The following is a 26,072-nucleotide window of genomic DNA, read 5'->3' on the forward strand; positions in this document are numbered from 1 at the left end:
GTGGAGCGCTCACAACCGCGGCTCACTTCACCTTGCCGTTTCGTCTGACAGGAGAATTTAACTCGCAAGTTAAAGCCTCAGCAGCAGCAGCTCGTTAGACTTCTCAGACATTAGCAGTGGAGATTCTGGCTTCCCGCCTTTTTCAATGGCTGGCTCAAGTATCACAGGTGCCATTCCCCGCTGGTTTCCCTTTTTGGGGACCAGGGCAGTACCTTCCCACTTCGTTCTCCCTGGGTTTAGCTTTCCCTTGTCTGACCGACGTTGGATAAGCAGGCTAGTCAAGGAAATTCCTGTGAGTGGCGCCTATACCCGTCTGTCTTCCAGGAAGCAGTGCGGAGGTTTGGGCAACCGGTGATTGATCTATTTGCCTCTCCTCTCAACGCCCAATTGCCCCGGTATATTTCAAGGTACCCGACTCAGGGGGCGGAGGCCGTCAATGTGCTGCGATGTCAGTGGCCTCCCAGACTTCTATATGCGTTTCCTACACTCCTGGTAATACCCAGGTTGATCCAGAAGTTATTGGAGGAACGAGTGGAATTGATATTGGTCGCCCCTTACTGGCCCAGGTGAACGTGGTTCGCAGACTTACAGGACCTGTCGAGAGAACAACCTTGGAAAATTCCACCATCGAAGGTTTCCCTCTCCCAAGGGCCGATACTTCACCCGAACCCACAATGGCTCAGTCTAGCCGTATGGAGGTTGAGCAGAGCCATTTAAGGGCCCAACAGATTTCAGAGGATGCTATTGCCACCATTCAAGCATCCAGACGGTCCTCAACAAATCGTATATATGAGGCCATGTGGTCCACCTTCTGTCGCTGGTGCCAGGGGTCTAAGATCGACCCAACTGCCCCATCAATAGGACAATTATTGGACTTTTTACAGGAGGGGTTGACCAAAGTCATATCTCCAAATACTTTATGCAGATAGGTGGCGGCTTTAGCCTCGGTGATAGCCTGGGGTGACTTCCGTTCCATAGCGCACCATCCACATGTCCGCAGCTTTCTTAAGGGTGCTGCAAACTTACGACCTCCTGTAATTCACCACTATCCCACCTGGGACCTCAACAAGGTGTTAACCGTACTTACAACTGGCCTGTTCGAGCTTTTAAGAACCGCTAGTCTTCAATTCCTGACATATAAGGTGGCCTTCCTAATTGCAATCACATCAGCAAGGAGGATTTCCGAATTGGCGGCATTGTCAATGAGAAAGGACCTGTGCGTGTTTCATGCGGACAGAGTGATTCTCCGATTGGATCCATCATTCACTCCTAAAGTAAATTCAGCCTTCCACAGAGCGCAGGAGTTGGTGCTTCCAAATTTTTGTCCGAAACCATCTCATAGACTGGAGCATCAATGGCATCGACTTGACGTTCGAAGGGCCTTAAGCATCTATCTAGACCGCACGGCGGCATTTCGAAAATCTGAGGCTCTATTCCTATCCTTCAACCCATCCACTTTAGGGCAAAACGTGTCGTCGACGACCATCGGTAGATGGTTGAGAGCCACCATAGCTAAAAGTTACGAATGCCAGTCCATCTCAGTTCCTAAGGGCATTACAGCCCACTCAACAAGGAGTGCGGCAACATCAGCAGCATGGGCCACACGGGCTTCCATAGATGAAATTTGCAGAGCGGCAACTTGGGCTTCACCATCGCCCTTTGTCAGAAATTATAAAATTGATGTCTATGCCTCAGCGGACGCTTCATTTGGCAGAAGAGTCCTGCAGAGGGTCCACAGAGTTTAGGAGTGGATTTCGATCCAGACGGAGTCCCTCCCTAAGGACAGGCCAAGCTTTGGTATGTCCCACTTCTGGATGCTCTGAACAGCTCATGGGAGAAAGGGCGTTGGTACTTACCTGATATGCCCGTTCTCTGTGAGCTGTGAAGAGCATCCAGCCCCACCCATTTCTTTCTGTCTGGTGGGGTTCCGTTCCAGTCAGGGATCTAGATTAGGTGATGAGTCCCGGACTTTGGCACTCAGTCTTCGCAAAACTGGGGGACGCTGAGGAGGTGTCCCGTGGAGGAGGAGGAGCGTCCCGGAGTTTTAAGCCCAGCCTTTCCAGAAGAGACTGAAGCACCTCCCACTTCTGGATGCTCTTCACAGCTCACAGAGAACGGGTGTATCAGGTAAGTACCAACACCCTTTCTCAGTTCAAAATACCTCTTGGGTTTATTATGTGAATAAAATTAAAGGAAACCCTAGTGTAAGCCATTCACAAAAATCAGAAAGCTGATCCAAATCTTGCTTGGTAGGAAAACAAACAAGCAAAGCTATGTTTTGTTCTGCTACCAAACATTAGATGGCAATTTGAGCTGGCATATAAGGCTCAAGATATTTTAAATACCAAAAATGCACTTACTAGTAATTGTCTTAAATGAACAGACTGAAAAAACTTTACTTGCTGTTTCTTATTTTCTTGAATTCAAATAGGAGAGAAACTGAGGGCAGAGGTACTGGTGGCAGTGGAATCTTACTGCCATTTCAGATTACACCAAAGTAATAAATGTAATTTTGGAACACTTGAATGCCTTGTGAAGTATAAAAACCTGCTGATAAGTGTCAGAATAAAAAAAAGGGGGGCTGCTTTTTGTTTAGCTGATTTTATAATTCATAATCAGTTGTGTAACATAAATCCAGTTTGGGTAACTGAAATATTTTGTGATTTCTTGGGTAGGATAGGGAGGCAGGGAAGGATAGGGATGCAATTCCCTTTTTTATGGCATTACTTTTATTTAGGCAAAATCTATAGAAACCTAACTCAATTGTGGAGTTTATGGTTGTCTTGCAGGAATTTGCAACATTGACCAGGGAACTCAATGCATGTCGAGAACAGCTGTTGGAAAGGGAAGAGGAAATCTCTGAGCTGAAAGCAGAACGCAATAATACGCGGGTGAGTAATAAATGAGTTTTACTCTGGACAAGTTCTGTTGGTAGCTTAATCCAAAAGCCACATTTATATTTGCAGATAACATTCAACTTAATCATAAGTTGTTGAATATGCCATAATGGCCTGATTTGTGCATCATTCTAAAACAAAAGGAAAGAAATCATATGGTTTCCTTTGAACCTAGAATTAACAATCTAGGTTAATTGAGATACAGCATGATCTGCCTTTCTCTAAGGTTCCCCCGACTCTCTAATAGACAATTATACAGAAAATTTGCAGTTTTCCCCAGCCCTAAGTTTTAAGAGGATTGAAAGCTTTTTGTAGAATTTGTCATCTTCAGTAATATTTAATATTACTGTTCTCTTGTTCTTTTGATTATGACAGGGTTTAACATAATCTCTGTTAAATTCAGGGTAAATTCTATAGAATGTTGGCCTTGTTTTATATTTCTTAGAATATAGCTTGGTTTTCATACCTGCGGAGGCAATTTAGGACCATGTCCAGTTATGGAGAATAAATTCATACCCTTCTGTCTGTGACAATCCTTCAGGTATTTGTAAACCACTGCAAAGAATATTAGGGATTTGTTAAAGGCACTCTCTCAGAGAGCTAGTTTGGTGCAGTGATTAAGGGAATAGGCTAGAAACCAGGAGAGCATGAGTTCTGGTTCCACCTTAAAGTCACCTGGGTGACCTTGGGGTGGTTACTCTCTCTCAGCCCTAGGAAGAAGATAATGGCAAACCACTGCTGAAAAGCTTTGGAAAGAAAACTACAGGGATTTGCCCTGGTAGTCTCTGAGAATTGGATACAATTGAACAGAAAAAAGGCAGTATAAAGAAAAGCCAAGTTCTGTCAATAAAAGTTGCTAATTTATATGATTCCTTCATGAATATAAGTAATTATTCTTTTGAGAGCAAACTTGGGCAAAAGATACATAATTTTCACCATACTTTCTTTGCTTAGGTTTACTGTTTTCAGCATTACTGGAAGATGGTTAGCTTTCTCAACTATACATCAATACATTTTCTATTTGAAATGCTAGAAATTTTAAATGAGAAATTGAGTATTGAACTTCACTAATTCTATACTTAGAGATGCTTCAAAGTTTGGATGTACTACTACATGCCACATTAGCAGGAAACCATCTGCCAGACACAGTGCTGTTATGATTGGCAAATGGTTTTGACAGATGGCTAGACTCAGGGGTTTAGTCGTCTCTCAAAACTCAGATTGGGCTTTTGTCTCAGTTTTGGCTGCACAAGACAAAAGTAAGCTTGCCAAGACAAAGTATGAGTGAATTTTAACACTACTCCCACTTTGCCAGTACAAACTTGATCAACTTTTTTTTAAAAAAACCCTGTTCCTGGTAGATTGTGACCATCTTACAGCATTACAACTCTCATTTTGGGAACCCCAATCTAATAAATCATCTTATAATAAACATTTTTAAACAACAATAGAATAATTTCTGAATTAATCCAAGGACAGTTTATAAAAGCTTACCTATCTCTTCCTCTGCTATATTTCCTGTGAACAATCTCTCAGTGTATGTATGTTTATTAATTTATTTTTATACATAAAATCTTACCTATTAGGTTTTAAGATTCAGCCTTAGTCTGATGTCTATATTTCTGGTGCAGAAAATGCCTTTGCAGTTAAACCTGGTAATTGTTCAAATCAAGGACCGAAGGCTTTATCTTGCTTACGGTAACTTACATAAAGAATAACTGGAGCTGCTGTTTAATTTTCAGCTTTTGTTGGAGCACTTGGAGTGCCTGGTCTCAAGGCATGAACGCTCTCTGAGGATGACAGTAGTAAAGCGGCAAGCTCAGTCTCCGTCAGGTGTCTCCAGTGAGGTTGAAGTTCTGAAGGCCCTGAAGTCTTTATTTGAACATCATAAAGCATTGGATGAGAAGGTGAGACTTACAAAGTGGTTAGTTTTGTTGGAGAAAGGTTAGCTTTAATAAAGCCATCTGTTTTTATCTCATAATCTTTTTAAGTAACAAAGTTGTGATGATCTCTAGTATTGCTTTGGCTCAGCACTTCTTTAGAACTCTCTTGTATCTTTTGATCCTTCCACTAAATGATTTCCATATTAAAAGGTTTTGCCCTTTGAAGAAAATTCTCAAATATTATTGCTTTACAGTCCAGGAAGCTACTGTCAAAACTGAATTTGTACAAGTGCTCTTCTAAAGGGCTATTCCAGCAGTACGCTTCCACTCTAATTCAATTTTGTATTTCAATTTGCAGAATGCTGACTAGATGATTCTGGGAGTTGGTCCAAACGTGTTAAAGTTCCTGAAGTTGAAAAATACTAATGTAGACAACTTTCTGAAATCATCTTCTGTTTATGCTTACAGAGAGTACTCTTTCCACATGCAGACCAAGTCATTATATGAAAGATCATAATCTCCCGCAAGAGCATTCTGTTATTTAAATGAGATCCAGGCTCCTATTGCTGACAGTTCTACACCCTTCTGGCAAATAATTTGAGAGGAGAGTAATCTCATTAAACTGTTTGCGTTATGAAAGGGAGTTTCAGGTGCTAGGTGTTCTTAAATCTGGCACCTTAGTCCAATAAATTGCAAGAAAACTCTCTATTTTCAGGTAAGAGAACGCCTGAGAGCAGCACTGGAACGAGTAGCAACACTAGAAGAACAGCTGTCCAGTGCCCACCAGCAAGTAAATATACATTTCATTTTCTATCCCAGATTTCATAGGAATGTTTCTCAAATAATTTGTCAGTTCTGTTTACCACAAGCACATAGAGCAGGGATGGGCAAACTACGGCCCGCGGGCCACATCCGGCCCGTTGGTCTGTCCAATGCGGCCCCCCCTGAAAAAAATCGCTGCCATTGGTCTGTCCAATCCGGCCCGCCCCTGAAAAAAATCGCTGGGCGTGGCGTAATTGCCCTGTGCTGCGTGGCCCCAAAGCTGCAAAACAGCGGAGCGATCTAGGGGTAGGAAAGAAAAGAAATTTGCAAAGGCCTCGGCTGGGAGTTCGAAATCACCTTGAGTACGACCTCTCCGAAGGTGAGTCCCCGCCGATCCCCTTTTTTTCCGGGGCTTCCAGGCTTAAACTTTGCAAAGGCAAAGCTTGCAGGCTGGAGCGTCTTCCCGCCGAGGAGCGGGAAGGGTTCCACCCGGCGGGTGGGGCGGGCTGCTGGAGCCACCTAAAGCTAGGCCGCTGCTGGTGGAGCTTTGCCCTGCCTTGGTGCCCCGTTCCCGGCTCGGCGGTCCTGCTCGGGCGGCACTTTAAAAGGCTGCTCCCAGCACCCGAGCAACTTCCCAGCAACTTTCGGCTTCCTTTTAACTCGCGGGCGCCGTGCCTGGCCCCGAGCCACGCGGTGGAAGGGAAGCCCGGCGGGCGGGCGGGCAGGCTGCTTGGAGGAGGCTCCGGGCTTCCCCTCCGCCAGGCGCGAGCGCCCGCGAGTTAAAGGAAGCCGAAAGTTGCTGGGAAGTTGCTTGGGTTTCCGGGCTTCCAGGCTTAAACTTTGCAAAGGCAAAGTTTGCAGGCTGGAGCGTCTTCCCGCCGAGGAGCAGGAAGGGTTCTGCCCGGCGGGTGGGCGGGCTGCTTAAACTTTGCTCCGGGCGGCACTTTAAAAGCCTGCTCCCAGCACCCGAGCAACTTCCCAGCAACTTTCGGCTTCCTTTTAACTTGCGGGCGCTTGCGCCTGGCCCCGAGCCGCGCGGCAGAGGAAGCCCGGTGGGCGGACAGGCTGCTTGGAGGAGGCGACCGGCGGTGCTCCGGCAGCAGCAAGAGGCAGTTTCGCCCGGGCTCCGCTCAGGTGTCCGGCTGGCGCTGTCAGGAGTTGCTACCGCCGGCGCAGCTCCGTGCAGCTCCAGTCCTGCGTTGCCTTGGGAAGGAAAAGGCAAAACCAGGAGCCGCTGAGCCTGAGCCTCCGGTGCCACTGCTCCCGTTGCAAAGCACCGCCGCGGCTCTTCCTTTTTGCCTTTCCCTTCCCGAGGCAACGCAGGACTGGAGCGCAGCGAGCCGCGCCGGCGGTAGCAACTCCTGACTCAGAGGGCCTCCGAGGGAGGGGAGCCTCCGAGGGGAGGGGAAGGAGGAGAAGGGGGAAGGGGGCGATTCCCAAAATATCTTGTGCTGACCCGGCCCGTCTGTCAAATTTTAAAAGTCAATGCGGCCCCGAGCCAAAAAAAGTTTGCCCACCCCTGACATAGAGCAACAAAGCCCAGTGTAAAATGCAAAGTGGCCTGTCTTTATTGTAACAGAGAGCCAGTTTGGTCTAGTGGTTAAGGCACTAGGCTAGAAAGCAGGAGACCATGAGCTGAAGTCCCACCTTAGCTATGAAAGCCAGCTGGATGCCTTTGGGCCAGTCACTGTCTCTCAGCACAAACTTCCTCTCAAGGTTGTTGTTGTGGGGAAAATAGGAGGAAGAAGGGGTGTTTGATAAATTTGCCACCTTGAGTTATTTGTAATAATAATACAGATGGAGTGCAAATAAAATAAATAATATCTAGACGATGTCATATCCAAGGAAGGAAAGAAAAAAAAAAGCAAATGATAGAACAGATGGCAGCAATGTAATGAGTAAGATTAGTTAAATACGTGCATGCTTTTATTATATCATGAAGTTTAAACTGCACAAAATAATTTATTAGATGTGGCTTTTTCTTTCCAATAATTTGTCGTAAGTGAAAAGTAGGTGCGCCTCCTTTGAAAGCTGTGAAAATATCAGTTTAACTGTCAGAAGTATTCTAAATCCCTTGTTCTATAGAAGTGCTTTGCATTTTTTCCCCATGTTTATGAGAACTGTTAATTCTACTGAATATGTATTTTCCAGGTAAATGCTCTTCAGCAAGGATCTTCCCAAAGGGAAGCACCTGTAGGGGAAGATGAAAAAAGGACTGAGGGCAAAGAATCTGGACAAAAAGTACTTTGGAAGGTAAGAGGCAACTTTCTGGGAATTGGATAATAGCCAAGATACAATTGAAATACTTTATGTCTGCAATTCTGAGTCAGACAATTATGTTCCATGGGACTCCTTAGCCTTTAGGCAAATTTTGTGTTTTCCTTGCTGTTTCTAAAATTTTGAAATAGACTGATTGAACAGTTTTCCAGTTATTCTAAGACAGGGGTGTCAAACTGGCAGCCTACGGGCTGGTTGCATCACATGCAGGCCATGCCCACCCCAGCTCCACAAAGGGGGAAAACATCACGAAGCAACGTGACAAGGCGAGTTTGACACCCGTGTTCTAAGATTTCATCTGATTTAAGACATCTTATTTTCAGAAGGTATATTGTGCAGAGCTATACACTTATGTAGAGCCAGCTTGGTGTAGTGGTTAAGGAATCACTCTAGAAACCAGGAAACTGTGAGTTCTAGTTTTATCTTAGGCACAAAACCATTGGGGTGACCCTCATGGGCTAGTCTTTCTCGCAGCCCTAGGAAGTAGGCAATGGCAAACCTTGAAAACCTTGCCAAGAACACTGCAGGAACTTGTTTAGGCAGCCTCTGAGAATCAGACACAATTGAATGGAAGAAAAAACCCACCTTATTATGTGGTTTATACATAAAAAGAATTATTGATACCCTGGCACTTGTCTTATTGAGTAGATTTTAAAAACATACAATGACCCTTGTTCTAATTTATCTATTCTCTATTGATATGAAAAGTTGGAATCTTTTTCTATGTTACTTGACAGAGACTCCCTAATGGCTCTATACACCCAGATGATGGGGCAAGTCAGATTGTGGAATTGCAGGAGCTTCTAGAGAAACAAAACTTTGAACTAGCACAAGCTAAAGAACGGTTAGCCGGTCTGGCTGCCAGTGTTTCTGAGCTTGAGGAAGATCTAAGCACAGCCAGGAGGGACCTCATCAAATCTGAAGAAATGAGCAGCAAGTACCAGAGGGACCTACGAGAGGTCAGAGTGCTAAATTCCAGTTGTGAAAATGATGGCATACAAAAAACCCTCTTCTAAATCAATTTAAAATAATTCAGTTTTTCTACTTAGACTGAATCCTGAGTTTATTGAAGTACCTAAAGAAATGGGTTTAGTTATATAGTAATAAATTATAAAATTATTCTAAATCCTTCCAGAAAGGTAATTTAGTTTAGAATATTCTGTTAAAATTCTTGAAAAAGCTCGGCAGGTTTCTTATATATTTAGTGCAAGTTCTTGAAAATCCAGGTTACATTTTTTCCCCCCTACCAGCCCCTCTTCCTTGTTAATCTCTCTCTGATTCTTGAAGCCACTATGATAATACATTTGACAGATAGTGAAAGGCACCAGTCAGTATTGTACAGATGTTCTACAGCTGCAAATGATGTGTAGAATATAATTTGCTGTCAGGTATCAGAGGATTTAACTGTGATGGAGTTTTCCAGTACTTGTTGCCCATCTTCCAATTACAACAGTGGGAAAATGAATCTGGTTTACAATGGAACTAGACTATCTTAGACTCTATTGTGGAAGTAAACCTGCATTGTTAATATTTCCTTTCCCAGGCTTTGGCACAAAAAGAAGACATGGAGGAGAGAATAACCACCCTAGAGAAACGCTATCTGGCAGCCCAGAGAGAAGCAACTTCCATTCATGACCTTAATGACAAGTTGGAGAATGAGCTTGCCAATAAAGACTCTCTCCATCGTCAGGTAATGGGGTTTAAATGTCACGGCAAATGAAATGCCCGTGTCAGTCTGATAGAGAGCTTCATGGATGATGTGCTCTATTTTTGAAGGCCCATTTTGGCTCCTTAGCAGAACTTTCTTCCTAGATACTCTTCTTGTTGAGATGATTCTTTCCCAGAAGCACTACTACTTAGCCTTCATGACTAGTACTGTACCCGCTGTTCAAGTGAATGATAGAGCTTGGCTATTCTTGCACACAAACCTGTAATAAAACTACAGAATTTTAAAATAATGTTTAAATGTAAAGACAGTTAAAATTAATAGACAACTTTCTTTGAGTAAAAAATGTTTAAAGCCTTGTCTTTGCCAGCGATTCTTTGGCTATTAAATTAGGGTACCATGCAATCTTTTCACAAATGGGGCATCGCAATTGAAAGTGTGGAACGTTTAAAAAATGGCGTATTATGTTGATTCATGTGGGAGAACCCAATCTTTATGTACTGGTTCCAAGCAATACCTAATATTAAATTTGGTTTTGTACAGGCCCCAAATCCATTTACCTTAGTCAGTGATGGGATTCAAAAAGTTTTACTACCAGTTCTGTGGGCATGGCTTGGTGGGCGTGGCATGGCTTGGTGGGCGTGGCAGGGGAAGGACACTGTAAAATCTCCATTCCCACCCCAACCCACTAACCCGCTTTCCAGCTTCATTCTCCTGTGCAGGGCAACAAAAGAAGACCCAGCCAATCATCTGGGACTCGGGAGGCAGAGAATAGATGGGGGCGGAGCCAGTCAGAGGTGGTATTTGCCGATTCTTTGAACTACTCAAAATTTCCGCTACTGGTTCTCCAGAACTGCTGAATATCACCTCTGACCTTAGTGGTTTAATATTCAGAGTGTTAAAATACAAGATTGTAATTTTAAAATATTTGTATGGATTTGCTGCTGTGCTTAAGATTTTATTTATTTATTTGGGAACATATTTAATAAACTTACATTATGAAAACTTTCTGAGTGGCAAATAAATCCAATAAAATATTTATGAAGAAACTTTATAATATATAAAATTAGTAGAGCTGTGCAAAATGTTTTGATTTTGAAATATTCTGAGTCAAAACATTCCATTTTGAGCATTTTAGAGATGTTTTAAGCTGAGAACATTTCTGTTTCAAATACAAAACATTGTTTCAGGTTCAATGATGTAAAATGCTCAGAGCAGTCTATTTTTCATTTTAAATAATTGTCTTACATAGTTAGAATAGAGACATGGCATTTTGGAGTCAGAGTGTTTCAATTCAGAACACTTTATACAGGTGTAAAATATGTTCTAATTAACATAATGTAAATATTCTGCAATCCTGTAGCAGTAAATGTTGATATTCAGCTTTTTAAAAATCAGAATCAAAAGCAGGTGTAAAGAAAACTGATTCTGGTTGGAATACATGCATTATTAGAGTACAGAGCTCTGACATTGTTTGGAAATATCCTTAGCATTTCTGGCTCCTGGTATACATTGCTGCCATTCTGCATCATTCCACAGTGTGAAGAGAAGGCCAGGCATCTTCAGGAGCTTCTGGAGCTGGCGGAGCAGAAACTGCAGCAGACAATGAGGAAAGCTGAGACTTTGCCTGAGGTGGAAGCTGAGCTAGCTCAAAGAATAGCAGCTCTTACCAAGGCAAGTAGACAGGACTGTCGTGAGCTTTCAATAAAACCTAGGATATTCGATGGTTTGGCATCTGTCCAGGCCATATGACTTTCTTGGGATGGAAAACAAGTTGGGAAAAGGTCATGAACCTACTTCTAAAAACTGGCTTTTTAAAAGAAAAAGCGAAAAGCTCAGCATCATCAAGTGGACTAGCATAAAGTTCTCTTAGGGACATAATTATCCTAAGAAGTAGCTACTAGCGATGTACAGTTAAGCTCTAATACGATTCAAATAGTTGATGCTATCCAAATCAGAAAAGCTGAGGCTCTGAATAGCTCTGAAGCACTGGATTGAGTTATTTTGAGTTATAATTTTGGAACTGATTGAGAAATCCAGTTTATATTCAATTTGTGTATAGCTGCCTCCTATGCTGGTATTTAGGTAAGATTGGTTGTGCTCAACCTTTCAATGGATTATACTAGGGGCTTTACTATTTAATGCACACAGAATTGGAGGGCAGTAACTGCTGTCCAAGGATGCTTTATCCCATTAAATTGTCAGATACTTTGTGTGTTTATTTTAGTTTTGGGATTAAGATCCATTTACCAAGACTATGGTATTGCTATTAAGTCTGTTATTTGTACACAGATGCATTTAAGGAATCAGATGGGAGCATTTTATATACTTCTTGAATGAAATATATTTACTAGCTTGATATAAACCAGAACTAGCCAAGAAATATGTGCTGTGCGGTTCAAATAGCTTTCTAACCATAAAGTAATGAATTCAAGAAGGAACTCATGTCTGTGGCCTGAGGTTGAGAGGTTCTATTTCTAGAATCTCTCAGAGAATAATTTGCTGCCTTTCCAAATATTTTACAAGAGTAAATCCACATTGGTTATATACCAGATGCTTAGTTAAACCTATATGGTATATAAATGTAAACTTATATAACCGTGATGGCAAACCTATGGCATGCATGCCGGAAATGGCATGGAGGGCCATCGCCTGTTGCTTTTCTAAGTTCCGGTGTGCATTCCAGCTGGTCTTCGCATGCGCAGGAGCTCCAGAAACTGGGAGAGTAGCTTTCCAGCACGCATGCGTGTGCTGGGAAGCTGAGCTTCCAGTTTCCTGGCCAACTGGTTTTCTGGTTTTTGGCATGCATGTGCGTGCAAAGACCAGCTGGCTGGCGTGCATGCATGCACTGAAAAACAGAAGCTCTCTTTCAAACACTCCTGCACGTATGTGCCAGGGAGCTGCTCTTTGGTTTCCGGTGCTGCCCCGCGCATATATGCACTCCCATTTTGGTGCTTGGTGCCGAAAAGGTTTGTCAACACTGTATATAAGAACAAGTCTTCTCCATTTTTAGCAACCTGCATTTCCACAGCTGATTCCTAAATTCCTTCGAGCAGTATTTTGTAACAGGTAATGTTTGTACCATTGATGGTATACAGGTAGCCCCTGGATAGGATAGGATTAATTTACAGGTAGTCCTCAACTTACAACAGTTCATTTAGAGACTGTTTGAAGTTACAAAGGCACTGCAAAAAGTAACTAATGACCATTTTTCATATTTACAATTGTTGTAGCCTCACCAAGGTCATGCGATCAAAATTCAGATGCGTGGCAACTGACTCATATTTATGACAGTTGCAGTGTCTCAAGGTCATGTTTAAACCTTTTGCAATCTTCTGAGAAGAAAAATCAATGGGGAAGCCAGATTCACTTAACAACCATGTTACTAACTTAATCCTGCAGTGATTCACTTATGGCAAGAAAAGTCATAAAACGGAACAAAATTCACTTAACAATCATCTTGTTTAACATCAGAAATTTTAGGCTTAATTGTGGTCATACACTGAGAGCTACCTGTAATTTAAATCAATGCATGGGAGAAGATGAGAGAGACTAATAGAAGGACAACCAATCCATCTCCTGTTTTAGCATTATGGTCTTCCCAACTTCTAGTTGCCACCGCCAATGAAATGAGCTAAAAGAAGCTGTTTATTGGAGAAAGATTAATCTTTTGAGTCATCAGTGAAGTATACATTTCAGTACTTGCTAGATTAGGGTTGTGCAGATATTATATCTGGACTGAAACAGATATCACTGGAGTACAATAAAGAGAGTCTCAGAATATGATCAAAATGTCTTACTCTAATGAAAGTAAATATTAGATTTTTTTTTTACTTGAGATACCAATCACTAAGATATAACCACAGGCTAAAATGAAAGTATTTATTATCAGTTTGCTTTACAATTATAATTGTACAAATTATTGTTAAGAACAATTTTTCATGTAGTTAAAACAACAACCAATAACAGAAGACTTATAAATATAGAAATATTCTTTAAAAAGCCAGTGTTTTGTTTTTACTTTGGTAGGATTCAGATTCAGATTCATTGCTTGAGGAGGTTGGGAACCACCATTTTAGAGAATGTCTTTTTCTATATAGGCTGAAGAAAGGCATGGTAGTATTGAAGAACGACTGCGGCAACTAGAAACTCAGTTGGAGGAGAAGAACCAAGAACTGGGAAGGGTAAGTTCTTTTCTCCAGAAAATGTAGCTTTATTTTATTTCAGGTCAGAATATTGTCAAATTGAAAATGGTAACTTGGTGTTACTTGTTATGTTTTCTTCTATGATATTAATGTGTTGGGATTTTTTACAAATGTGGTATCACATGGATATTCTTGAGAAAGGATATCCCACCTGGTTGTCTATGGAGATTCTCAGCCATCCAGGTCATGGTTGTCCCAAAGGTGCTTTTTAAAGAGGAAACCAGGCTTTCTTGTTTTTCTCTGAAGACATTTCGCTTTGCATGCAAGAAGCTTCTTCAGCTCTGACTGGATAATGGGGAATGGAAGGATTTATACTCCTTGCAGACAGCTTCAAAGAAAAACCAGAAAGTCTAGTTGCCTCTTGAAAAAGCACCTTTGGGATCCCACGCGGTTGTTTTACATCTTCAGTCACACTCTTATGATATGGTTAAGTGATAGGTTGTTAAAATGTAGTTAAATCTGTGGCACTGAAGCAATAGAAGAAATCACTTCAACTTCATGTTTACTATATGCAAATGTAGTATAGTTGTGTTAGGTATAGTTATCTAAATAATTAGCTTCACTTCTTGATTTAATTTAATTAATTTAATGTTATAATATCAGATGGTCCCATTTGTGATGACTTTTCTGTCTGAACCCTATTTCTGCATTCCCCTTTCCCTGTTTCTACCTCTGATCAAAGTGATCTGTCTTACTCCTGAGATGTCATGTTAAGGCCCTTCATATAGAATACAGGTCTGAAGACTGAGTAGAGTTAACATTGTTTCCCTGTTTTAAAGAAAGGGAAAAGTGGACCACTCAATTTGTCATTGGTACCTGGGAAAATCCTAAAAAGAAAAGCTAATCCAGCAGGGGTTTGCAAGAACTTAGAAAGGAACAACATTTTTATAAATAATTTAGAAGAAAAGATACAGGCAATACTTGTCAAATTTGCAAGTGACACAAAGCTAGGAGGGCTGCTAACAACATAGAAGATAGCTTAAGGGTTCAAAGGGATCTTGATAGATTTAAACTTTGGGCCCTATCCAGCAAAATGCTGTTCAATGGCAATAACTGTAAGGTTCTGCATTTAGGAAAAAAACACCCAGATGCACAGGTACAAGAAAGGCTGAACTCAGGTTGGTAGTAGTACTCAGGAGAAAGATCTGGTTGTCCTGTAGGGTGTGCGCCACAGATAAAGCATGAGCAAGCAGAAGTTGCAGTCTTGGCCTGAATCAATAATATTGAGATCGTGACACAGGTTACTTCTGGTCTATGATGACCTAGTCAGACTGCATCTGGAATACTGTATCTAGTTTTGATGGCCATAATACAAGATGGATACTGAAGAACTGGAAAGGGAGTAAAGAAAAACACAATCATGTGAAAAGGCTTTGGGCTAAATCCTATGAAGAGTAACTAAAATAAGTGGGTAGTTCTCTTTTAGCATTTTCCAGTCAATAAAAGGACCTTGACATTGTTGTAAATATTTTCTTACATTATAATGGGCTAGTTATAGTGAAATAGTAATTTCTGTTTTCATGAATCATTAAGGCTAATTTTAATGCAGTCTCAGAGCAAACTGCTTGGGAATATTTGGCTGATCTTGATATATCCCCCCCAGGCCCGTCAACGGGAGAAAATGAACGAGGAACATAACAAGAGACTCTCTGATACTGTGGACAGGCTGCTGAGTGAATCCAATGAAAGACTTCAGCTTCATCTTAAAGAAAGAATGGCAGCCCTTGAAGAAAAGGTATAGTGCAGATCTTTTTATTATTTATATTCAAATAGGAAAATTAATTTTACTGATAACAAGATGGTACTGGAATGTTCATAACCTCAAAAATCCACCTTAAAAAAAGAAGCTAAGACATTTGATGGGTCATATCACTGATGTTTTGAATACAAGTAGTCCTTGACTTACAGCAGTTCATTTAGTGACCATTCAAAGTTACAATGGCACTGAAAAATGTGACTTTTGACCATTTTTCACAGTTACAGCCTTTGCAGCATCCTCATGATCGTGTGATCAAAATTCAGATGCTTGGCAGCTGGTTCATACTTATGACCATTGCTGTATCCCAAGATTATGTGATCACCTTTTGCAACCTTCTGACAAGTGAAGTCAATGGGAAAGCCAGATTCACTTAACAGTCAGGTTACTAACTTATCAACCACAGTGATTCACTTAACAATTATGGCAAGAAAGATCATAATATGGGGCAAAACTCACTTAACAAATGTCTCACTAACAACAGAAATTTTGGGCTCAATTGTGGTTGTAAGTCAAGAACTACCTGTAGTAAGTGTAGCAGCTGCTTTCCAAGCCAGTGATTTATGTAGAAGGGATATTAGAAATGTATTAGTGCTGCCGTGCAATAGAGCATGGGAGTAGGTTGGCTAGAGTGGTTGATTCTTTGCTGCCTTGGTTTTTATAAGACTTTGACTTCTTTCTGGGGGTTTTCTCTTTGTTCTTATCATGAATTATGAACGATGAAAGTATGATTTAAATTGCTGCTGCAATAAATATGGAATCGAATTCTGGCTTTTTAAGTTTTTTTGAAATCCCTTTAGTTCATCGAGCCACATTCACATCTTGAATTTCTGAGAAACTTATCATGTCTTTCTCTGTGCATGTATATGTATGTGTGTGACACATATACACTATCAAAAAGCCAGATTTAGGTTGCTTGAGATGCAGTTGAGAGTTCATGGACAAGAAAGGTACTTTTGATTAAATGCAAATTGGTTGACTTTTGTGAAGAGGTAGTCCTACTAAATAAATATGCACATGATTACAAAATAATCATTACAGATGTATCTTGATTCACCCATGTAACACTATTACTAGGCAAGCTGCATTGTAGCCAGTTGAATTCTGGGTGCAATTGAAGGTTGTCACCCTTAAAGTATCTGCACAACTAGCAGTAGTATCTGTCCATCCAGTTAGATCTGGTGGACTAGGCTGTCTTCACATTTCTTTGCTCAGGGAGTGCCATCTTCAAGGATCACAAAGAACAATGGCAATCAGTACCATTTATAACAAAATCCTCCTCTCTAGTGAATGAGCCTAAATGTAATGGCATTCTTGTGCCATTACTACTTACTTTTTTCATTTATATCAGTGCTGAATAACAATATCATTTTAACTGCATTACTTCCATATATAAATGATATTTTGTAAATTCAGGGAGTCCTTTCTGGACTGAAAATCCAGTTGTTGCCCATCTAAGAAATAATTATCTTCAAATGCTGTCAAGTTTTAAGAAACTTGTTGTTTTATATTTGACACCGCAAAGTTTAAATGGTTTTGGCATCCCCCTCCCTGATAACTTCAGTGATGCTATTAAATATACTTAAAAACCCAAAGATACTTCACTTTCAGATTATATTTGAAAACGTGTACTGTAGTTTTTTTCCAATAATTTTTCTAGCAATTCATGAAGATAAACAAAGAATTATACATTATAAATGATGTGTAATTGCTACAGCTCTATTATAACTGGCAAATATTATTCCTGTACGGTACCATGGAAAAGATTTCTGGTCCATTTTCATTAAATATTTATAATATTTCCATTTGCCCTATGGTTATTGTGCCCTATAAGAGTTTGACAAGTAATTAAGTAAAATAATGGAAATGGGACTGAATTGGGATCAGGCAGGGAAAAGAGAGAGATTTTTACTCTTTGACCATGTCTATGATAATCTAAGAAGAATCATCTTTTCTTCAATGTCTGTTATGTGTAATATTTTTTCTGTGATATTTTTCCTCTTAGTGTAACTAGTGTTATTCCCAATCCAGTTTGAGTCTTGTACCTTATTAATTATTTGTTTTAATAATTATGATAAAATAAATAATTTATTTTGATGGGCATAACTTCCATGATCTTATCTCAGGCCCCATATGTTTCTAACTATTTGTCTTTTGGTTTTTAAGAACACATTGTTGCAAGAATTGGAAAATACTCAAAAACAGATTGAAGAGCAGCAGCATGACAAGGTAAATGCTATTACTAAACCTTGTGTAAGAAGTACCAGACATATTTATCAAAATTACTTTTGAGGTCTTCAAAAGATAGATATCAAATAATCATACTGGCATGGCTAATAGTTTACATAGTAATAACCAACAGTGAATGTAACTGTTGTATAATGAAGCACCTAATGTTTCTTTTTCTGATTAGAAAACCATAATTCCAACTGCCATACATATGAAAATGAACCATAGGTAAATTAAGTACAAAGTCGTAATTTAGAAAATATATTGCTTAGGCTTACATTTAATACAAATTTAGATAAACAGGTCACATATATGAGGTTTATTCTGTTTACCATAGTTATAGATTCTTCTGTGAAATAATATTTTCTGGCAGAGTCTCAGCTTTTTTGGATAGCACTTCAGAAATGTCCCTTCTATCTTGTCTCTTTGTACTAGTATTTTTCTATTTCTTGCTTTGTTTCATTGTTATTTGCTTGTATGCATTTTAACTTCACAAATGCATTCATTTTGAAGGTTAATTATAATTGACTAGAGATTGTAGAGAAACAATTTCTGCTTTCATTCTGAACAGAGGAGACTGTCTGATGAAATTGACAGGTTGAGACTAGAAATTGACCAGTTAAAGGCAAGAAGTGGACCTTTACTTGACAGTATACATACCAGGTGAGAACAGTCATTTCTTTTTTTGTTTTATCAACGCTTTCAGAAATTAATCTCTTGAATACTTTTGTGAGGAACAACTTTACCTAAGATTCTTTCTAGAATAATAATTAAGTCTGTTGAAAAACCTGTAGGAAGTTTCTTGCACCTTTTTGAGTTTTTCCACACTGAATTAAAAGATCAGAGACAGTTGTGTTCATTCAAACATTGGAAAAAAAACTTGTTATTCAATAGAGACTGTTCCCCTTTATTACGTCCATAGTTATTGTGATAGATGCTGTATTATTTTTGTGTCTCAGAAGGAAAAAGGCTACCTGGATTCAACTGAGTCACAAATTGTCTTTATATAAGGCAGTTCAAATTCATATTTTCTACTTATTTAGTGGTTGCTTCACAGCAGCATGCATTTTATAATAGTCTCTTGTACTTTTGGATTTTATTGGTAAGTTCTGAACTCATAGGTTTGTTTTTTAATCACGACTAGAATCTTGCATACTTGAGAGAACAAAGGAATAATTCATAATTTTATTTCTTTGTGTACTTTTCTGTTTAAAGGTGGGAAGAAAAACTCACTTTCCCCAAAATAATTATTATGGGCAGAGGGGAAGGACTGGGTTCAGGGACAGCACATCAAAGAACACAATGCCAGTAAGCTAGTCATCTCCTCTTAAGCACCTCTCAAACTCTTTGGAACACAACAAGGAGGTCAACCTCATGATGATTCATTTACTGGCAGAAAAGTGCTATTTTTTTCAATGACAAAATAAATGTATAGTTTGCAACTCAGACTGACTCCTGGCACGTGGAAGAGGCTCTTGCTTGAAACCCTGAAGGAAAAGCTGTTGTTCTTATGAATTGGAGTCTGATTTGGTTTAAGATAGCATTCCATTCAAGATAGGAGAAGGTTATGTTATCTTGATTATCAGATAAGGAAAATAAATAGTTCTTTTTTCTTTCTTTCAATAGAATTATTTTTTAAGCCTGATTATTAGTGGGAATATTCTTTTATGTAAGAAGGACATTATAGATGCCATTAATTTGGGAGCCAGGTTTGAGATTTGAAAACCATGTGAAACTTTTACTAAATTATGAAGTAACTTGTATATTAACAACAAATACTTTTAACATATATCCTTTATGTAGCCAAATAATACTTGACAAGAAGGATGGTGTCAGTAGAGTGTGGATAACCTCAAGAGACACAGAAATACAAACAGATTTCTCTTGGGGAAGGGATATTAGACTCTTAAAGTAGGTTTACAATAACGACTTTACATCTTGCTGTATGTTCCAGGAAGGTGTTTGACATTCTTCTGCATTTTTCTGTTGCAAAATAAGTCTAATAAAATTTACAAGAACCGAGTGTCATTATATCTCAACAGGAAGATCACCAGGAAATTTCAAGGAGAGTGGCTAGACTGGTTATTTAAAAGAAAAATAAATCCTACAAGAAAGAAGGGAGAACTTTTTGCATATTTTAAATAAGAAAATAAATTGAATGATGAATTTTCCCATGTAGTCATTATAAGGTCATCTTTAGTTAGAGAAATTTTATTCTTATCTTAAAATCTGGATAGTTGCTGTTATTTTGGGATCCAGTAGAGGGTGCATTTATATAACAGGCCAACAAATTAAGTAAAGCAGCCAAACACATAAAATGCAATTGCTTTGTTTAGTTTTTATTTTACAATGTTGCTGCAAATAGGAATAGGATTTATCTCTGTTTAGTGTACTGAACTCTTTTTCTCATGCCATTTATAATTCATATGAGAATATTACTTCAGTGTAATAAAAATTATTGAAATTATTATCTGGATTGTCAACTACTGTATGTATATTTCACTTAGTACCTGATCGCTTTAACCATTCTTGATGCTACCTTACCAAATCAGACTCCAATTCATCGGTTGTAGAGACAGTATTTTATGAGATCCTCTGCCTGAGGAAAAAGAATGTGCACTCTTGCTTTATTGAAAAAGAAAATGTACAACATTTTTGTAAGTTTGCTGTTTGTTTTTTAACAAAATGTATGAAATGCTTCTCTGTATGTTTAGTCATTATGGTCTAAAGAATATTATTTCTGCCTAAGCTTTTTGTCTGATTAATTCCTGGTTGAAGTAACATTGACACCCCTCTCCCCCCATTTCTAATTGGAAGAAAAAGGAGACAAATATCTCCCAATTAAGTTTCCCTTGGTTGGATAGTTGATTATGGGGTAGCACAGATACAGTTTTGAAAATAGGAATTGATCTTCTCTTTTCTTCTTCCCAGTTAATAATTATTTTTGGTTCTACACTTTTTAATTATTTTTGGTTTATTTTGGTCTCTGTGCATCACATTTTATATATGGATCCTCCATCTGTCCAAAACCTCTACCAGAATGGGTAGGGGAGTAAATTAAGACATAAGACATAAGAATTTATTTGTCATTACACTCGCTAGCGGGTGCAACGAAATGAGGTGCTCTTCCACAAAGTAAAACTGGACAAACACCACTAAAAAAAAAAAAAAAATTGAACTAAACACAACCAACCATACAATAATCTCTATGCAATTTAAAAATGTAAATACCCCATTACTCTCAGCCATTTAAATTCCACAAAAATCTTATGACCCTGCATTCAAACTCAAAACTGCACTTGGATAAAAACTGTTCTTAAATCTGGTCGTCCTTGTTCTTAATATTATACTTCACCAATAGAATTATACTTCACCAATAGAAGCACTCCTATAGTGCTTTCCAGTAGCTCCTCCCAACAGATACCTGCCATTTAATACTAGCATTCATTCTCTGTCTCTTTTTCTGTTCTGACCTGGCACTGGGCTGGTTACTGCTTCCTTTTTCTTCTTCTTCACACTAAGGTGTGTGGATCAGGATTGTTCAAACTGGAACCCACTCCTATGATCTCAGAACTCTCAACTTCAGTTTATACCAGACCAAAAAGAGCCATCCACAATCAATGTAATGTTCTATCACACAGCTACAGTTGAAATTGCTTTGTATGGTCTCAAAGCCTCTCAATCCTGAAAAAGCCTATAGCTGAAGAACTTGTAGTATTAATACAATTAGAGGAATCTAACTGTCTTGCTGCCATGGGGAGGGAGAGAAAATGGGTTGGCTGTGCAGATGCAAGTTACACGTGAGACAGATTACAAGGATTTTACCAATTAATCCGTTTCACATTCCATAAAAGCACTTTCAACTTCTGCATTACTGTTCTAAAGAGTGACTTCCCCAAGACCTGTTCAGAATAGCCATGTGCTCTGATTAGCGGTCAGCTGCATAATACAAGTAATCTTTGACTTACAACAGTTCATTTTAGTGACCATTCGAAGTTACAATGGCACTGAAAAAAATTATTATAGCTGTTTTTCACACTTACGACAGTTGCGGCATCCCCATGCTCATGTGATCAAAATTCAGACACTTGGCAGCTGACTCACAGTTATGACGGTTGCAGTATCACAGGGGTCATGTGATCACCTTTCTGATAAGCAAAGTCTATGGGAAAGCCAGATTCACTGAAAAACCATATTACTAATTTTACCAACTGCAGTGTTTCAACTTAACTACTGTAGCACGAAAGGCCCTAAAATGGAGCAAAATTCACTTAACAAATGTCTCAATTAGCAACAGAAATTTTGGGCTCAATTTTGGTTGTAAGTTGATGTCCAAGCATAAGCAAATTGGCAGAATTGTGCTGTCTTTAACCTCACCTGAAATACTGCAGACTGTCTAAGGTACACTTGATACTCACTTTTATATGTGTTGTGCAGAAAGCATGATGAAAAAAAGATTGCTCACCTGTGATTGTGTTCTTTGAATTGTCATTTTGCATACACATAACCCATTCACCTTTGTCTATATGGATGCTTATTGTAGTGACTGCTTTGTTTCTAGAACTGTTGAGTTTGCCTTGGGAAAATTGAAGAAACAGTGGGAATCATGTTGTTAGATATGCCCAATGGAATAGACTTCCCATAAAAAATCCCAGCTGGAGAATAATCTAGTAGGCTTCTGTGTAGATTCAGATCTCATATCTGTGAATGGATGGATGATCCTATGAAGAACCACAGTTACAAATAAGTAAATTTTGTAGCAAGGGATAGCAAAAAAGACCGGATGCCTTTCTAAAACGCATTTCCCATAGAAATGAATGAGTATTTTAGAATGTCCCATATCCAACAGTTGTTTGAATAGTATTTACCAAATTTTCTAACTTCAACTGATTATCTTTGGAGACTTATGCAAAGTTATTTTAATAGCTATACAAACTTTATAAAATTGAAATAAAAACATTAGAAGAACTCTCAGTTTTGGTGTTCATCCATTCCATGCTGAGCAAACTGTGCATTTAGCATCCCTGTCTTCAAACACATCCTCACAAGTCCCTAACTGTTCAGCACTGAGATTTCCTATTTTGCTTGTAGTAATGTAACAAAAGCTGTATGTGATGCAAAATAAAGTAGAACATTTAAAAAAAATAATATTGTTGTGTTTCATGTGATGAGACTTACTATCGAATGTTATAGAAGGTTCCTTGTCAGGTATTGGCAGAGCATGAAGTTGGAAGTCACATGTAAGAAGAAGCCAGTTGGTAGGGCTGAAAAGTCTTATATACAGTAGAGATCACAGCTGTTGCTTTTCCTTTTGATTTTATTCTCTCCAGAATGAAATGAGGTTCTCAGAAATATGCTTTGTGATGAGAGAGTGGTTGCTGGCCTGGGAGGGAGTTTAATGTGGCATATGACAAGCTTAACAGATAAACATTTAAAAGAGAATGGAAGACTTCAGTTATATCATGGGAATCATTAATTTTAAACATGTACATATACATTATTTAAAAATAAATATCATTTTTAGACAGTACATTTCAAGTATGTTTTTAAATCACTGAAATCCTTTGGCACGCGCCATGGATTTTCTAGGCCTGGGTTGAATTTTAAGTATTATCAATGGCAGCTTATTATTTAATATTCAAGATATTTCTGAATTTCTTTTGATATTCAGGTACAACTTCTTTAAATCTTAGATTATTTTTATCTTATTTTTATGCCCACTTTTATCTTAAAGAACTTACATGTTACATTCTTGTTACATTTGCATATTTATTTATTACATTTACATATCATTAGATCTCTCTCTCTCTCTCTCTCTCTCTCTCTCTCTCTCTCTCTCTCTCTCCCTCTCTCCCTCTCCCTCTCCCCCTCCCTCCCCCTCCCCCTCTCCCTCTTCCTCCCTCCCTCCCTTCTGTTCCCGCTCCACTCCCTCTCCCGCTCCTCCTCTCCCTCTCTCAGTAGTGGCGCCATGCTCTAAAATATGCTTCCTCTGGAGGCCTGTGTAATGTGGTAATTCAGTTGATTTCCCCTACTTAATTGAATCTATTCCATTTTGATAGGAGTTTTAAAATATGACAAATAAATAAAAATTAACAACTATATCCCACTGCTGCTAGTTCTTCCTTTCAGTTTATTTACAATACATTACCTTTGATAAAATTCTATTATCTCATGATTTCTCTTTCCCTATTATTTCTCATCTATAAAATTAATCTTGTGCTGAGATCCACAGAGATATGTCCTGGCACAATCTGGATTTGTATCTATTCCATATTCTCCGTAGGGCATGCCTAACATAATCATTTTTAAAATCTAAATTAACCTGGACTTTATCATACCATAAATATTCATGCAACCCAAATGTTAGGTTGTGTCCCTCTAACTCCAAGAGCCTTCTTTTTTTCAGCAATACCCATTATTTCATCAAAACTAAACAGCAAGCTGCAAAATATAATTTAAAATCGGGTAGATCCAATCCTCCTTTCCTTTGCATTTTGTAACACCTTATATTTAAGTCATGTTTTCCTCCCAGCAAACAAATATAGATATATCCTTCAGCCATTGTTTAAATGGAGCATCAATTGTCAAATCAGATATTGTCTGAAACAAAAGCATCATTCTAGACAAAACTTTCGTTTTTATCACAGAAATTCCGCCAGCAATGATAGTAGTAATTTCTCCTATTTTAACTTACCCATTGAACCATTCCATACTTTAACATAGTTATTTTGAAATCTTACAGTTCATATCTGTCACAGTGATACTCAGACATTTTACCTTCTTGATTTTAAAACCTATTTTATTCAACAATTCTATTTGTTCTACTATTTGTTAATATATTTATCTTCTGTTTGTCAATCTTGAAACTTGTTCATGTAGCAATTTTTTAAAAATAGTCTGTTAATGTTTCAATTTCCTTTAAAGGATCTTTCAAAATCAAGTCATCTGCAAAAATTCTTAACTTGTGTCTTTTAAAATCTTTACTCCCACAATCTTCCAATCTTGTGTTATATCTCTATTCAATATTTCAAGAACCAAAATAAGAGAGGAGACAGTGTGCAACCTGATTTTATTCCTTTTAATATTTTACATGGTTTTGTTAGATCTCCATTAACAATTATTTGTATTTTCTGCAAAATGTAAATTGATTTCCCCCTCTTTTTAATTTTCAAAATTAATATCTTCCAACATATTTAACAAGAAAGCCAGTTCAAATAATCAAAGGTCTCCTCTGCATCTATGAAAGTCAATGTGACTTATTTTTCATTATATTGTTCCAAATATTCCGAAATACCCAATGCATTTCTAAACATTGTCTTTTGACTGTCTTTTAGATAAAAAAATCCCATTGATCCTCATGCTTGCAAAATTGTTTTTACTCTTAATAATATCAGCCTATAGTTTCTTATTCAAGTCAAAACTTGTCCCTCTTTAAATATTAGTTGTACTGTTGACCTCTTTCCAACTCTCCAACATCTTTCCTCCTGCAATATAGAATTCATTGTGTTTTGTAAAGGTTGTAAAATCCTTAAATCATGTATAATAAAACCTGATAATCCCCCATGGTCTAGACTCTAGGCACTCTTCCTGGTTTAATTTTTTTAAAGCTTCCAAAATTTTCTTTATTGTTATAAGTCCATTCATAACCTGTCTCTGTTCCTCTGTAATCCTTAGTAAATTTTGATTCTTTATATATTCATCTATTTTCTTAGAGAGATGTCACTTCTTTTATAAAAATTGGAATAGTATTGATGAAATTTTGTCTGATTGCATCGTCCATTAATATGGTATCCCACTCTTGTAATTTCAGTATCGTTTTCTTTTCATAATTTCTATTTCAGCCATTTCCTGATTTATTTGCAAACTCATTTTTTAAAATTTACATAATTCATTTTCATTTCTTTTACTGTTAACATAGATAACTGTTGTTTTGAAAGCTTAATTTATTGAGAAATAGTTACTTTCTCTGGAAATTTCTTCATTTTTTTTCTCTTTATCTCATCCAAAATAGCTTGTGTTTCTAGACTATGGATTCTAAAGCTTAAACCATCAGTAATTGCAAAATTGATTGGACTCATAGAAAGGGGAAATCAGAAATTAAATACTTACCTATATACTTTTTACATCATAAAACCAACGTAACACACTCTGCTTAGTATCTTTCACTCTGCTTAATTGAGCAGTAATTGTTTAACCTCAATAGTTTTTTGTGCCATCATAGGTGATATCTTTTTTGAAAATACCCCTCTGTTTTAAATAAAATAAAAAGGATTAATACCCTGTTTCTCCAACAATACGGCCTCCCCCAATAGGAAGTCCCAGCATGTTTTATAGGCATGAAATGAAATTAAGCCCCTCCCCCCAAATCAAGGCCTATATTAAAACATGCAAAATGGG

General features: G+C 38.4%; 1 protein-coding gene across 8 annotated transcripts in view; it reads left to right on the forward strand.

Moving 5' to 3' along the window:
- Positions 1 to 26,072, forward strand: part of PPFIA4 (PPFI scaffold protein A4) — a 111,148-nt gene that overhangs the window by 54,111 nt on the left and 30,965 nt on the right. For all 8 annotated transcript variants that reach the window (XM_087959515.1, XM_026680870.2, XM_087959519.1 and 5 more), the window contains 11 exons: positions 2,790 to 2,891; positions 4,640 to 4,804; positions 5,496 to 5,570; positions 7,694 to 7,795; positions 8,557 to 8,778; positions 9,363 to 9,509; positions 11,025 to 11,159; positions 13,586 to 13,669; positions 15,294 to 15,425; positions 17,613 to 17,675; positions 18,247 to 18,338. In XM_087959515.1, the coding sequence (XP_087815641.1) occupies positions 2,790 to 2,891; positions 4,640 to 4,804; positions 5,496 to 5,570; positions 7,694 to 7,795; positions 8,557 to 8,778; positions 9,363 to 9,509; positions 11,025 to 11,159; positions 13,586 to 13,669; positions 15,294 to 15,425; positions 17,613 to 17,675; positions 18,247 to 18,338 (1,319 nt within the window). The remainder of the gene's footprint in view (positions 1 to 2,789; positions 2,892 to 4,639; positions 4,805 to 5,495; positions 5,571 to 7,693; positions 7,796 to 8,556; positions 8,779 to 9,362; positions 9,510 to 11,024; positions 11,160 to 13,585; positions 13,670 to 15,293; positions 15,426 to 17,612; positions 17,676 to 18,246; positions 18,339 to 26,072) is intronic.

Source organism: Notechis scutatus, chromosome 3, assembly GCF_049901735.1.
Source record: "Notechis scutatus isolate UNSWTSFEM ecotype Mainland chromosome 3, rNotScu1.2, whole genome shotgun sequence".
In the NCBI taxonomy this organism is placed as follows: Eukaryota; Metazoa; Chordata; class Lepidosauria; order Squamata; family Elapidae; genus Notechis; species Notechis scutatus.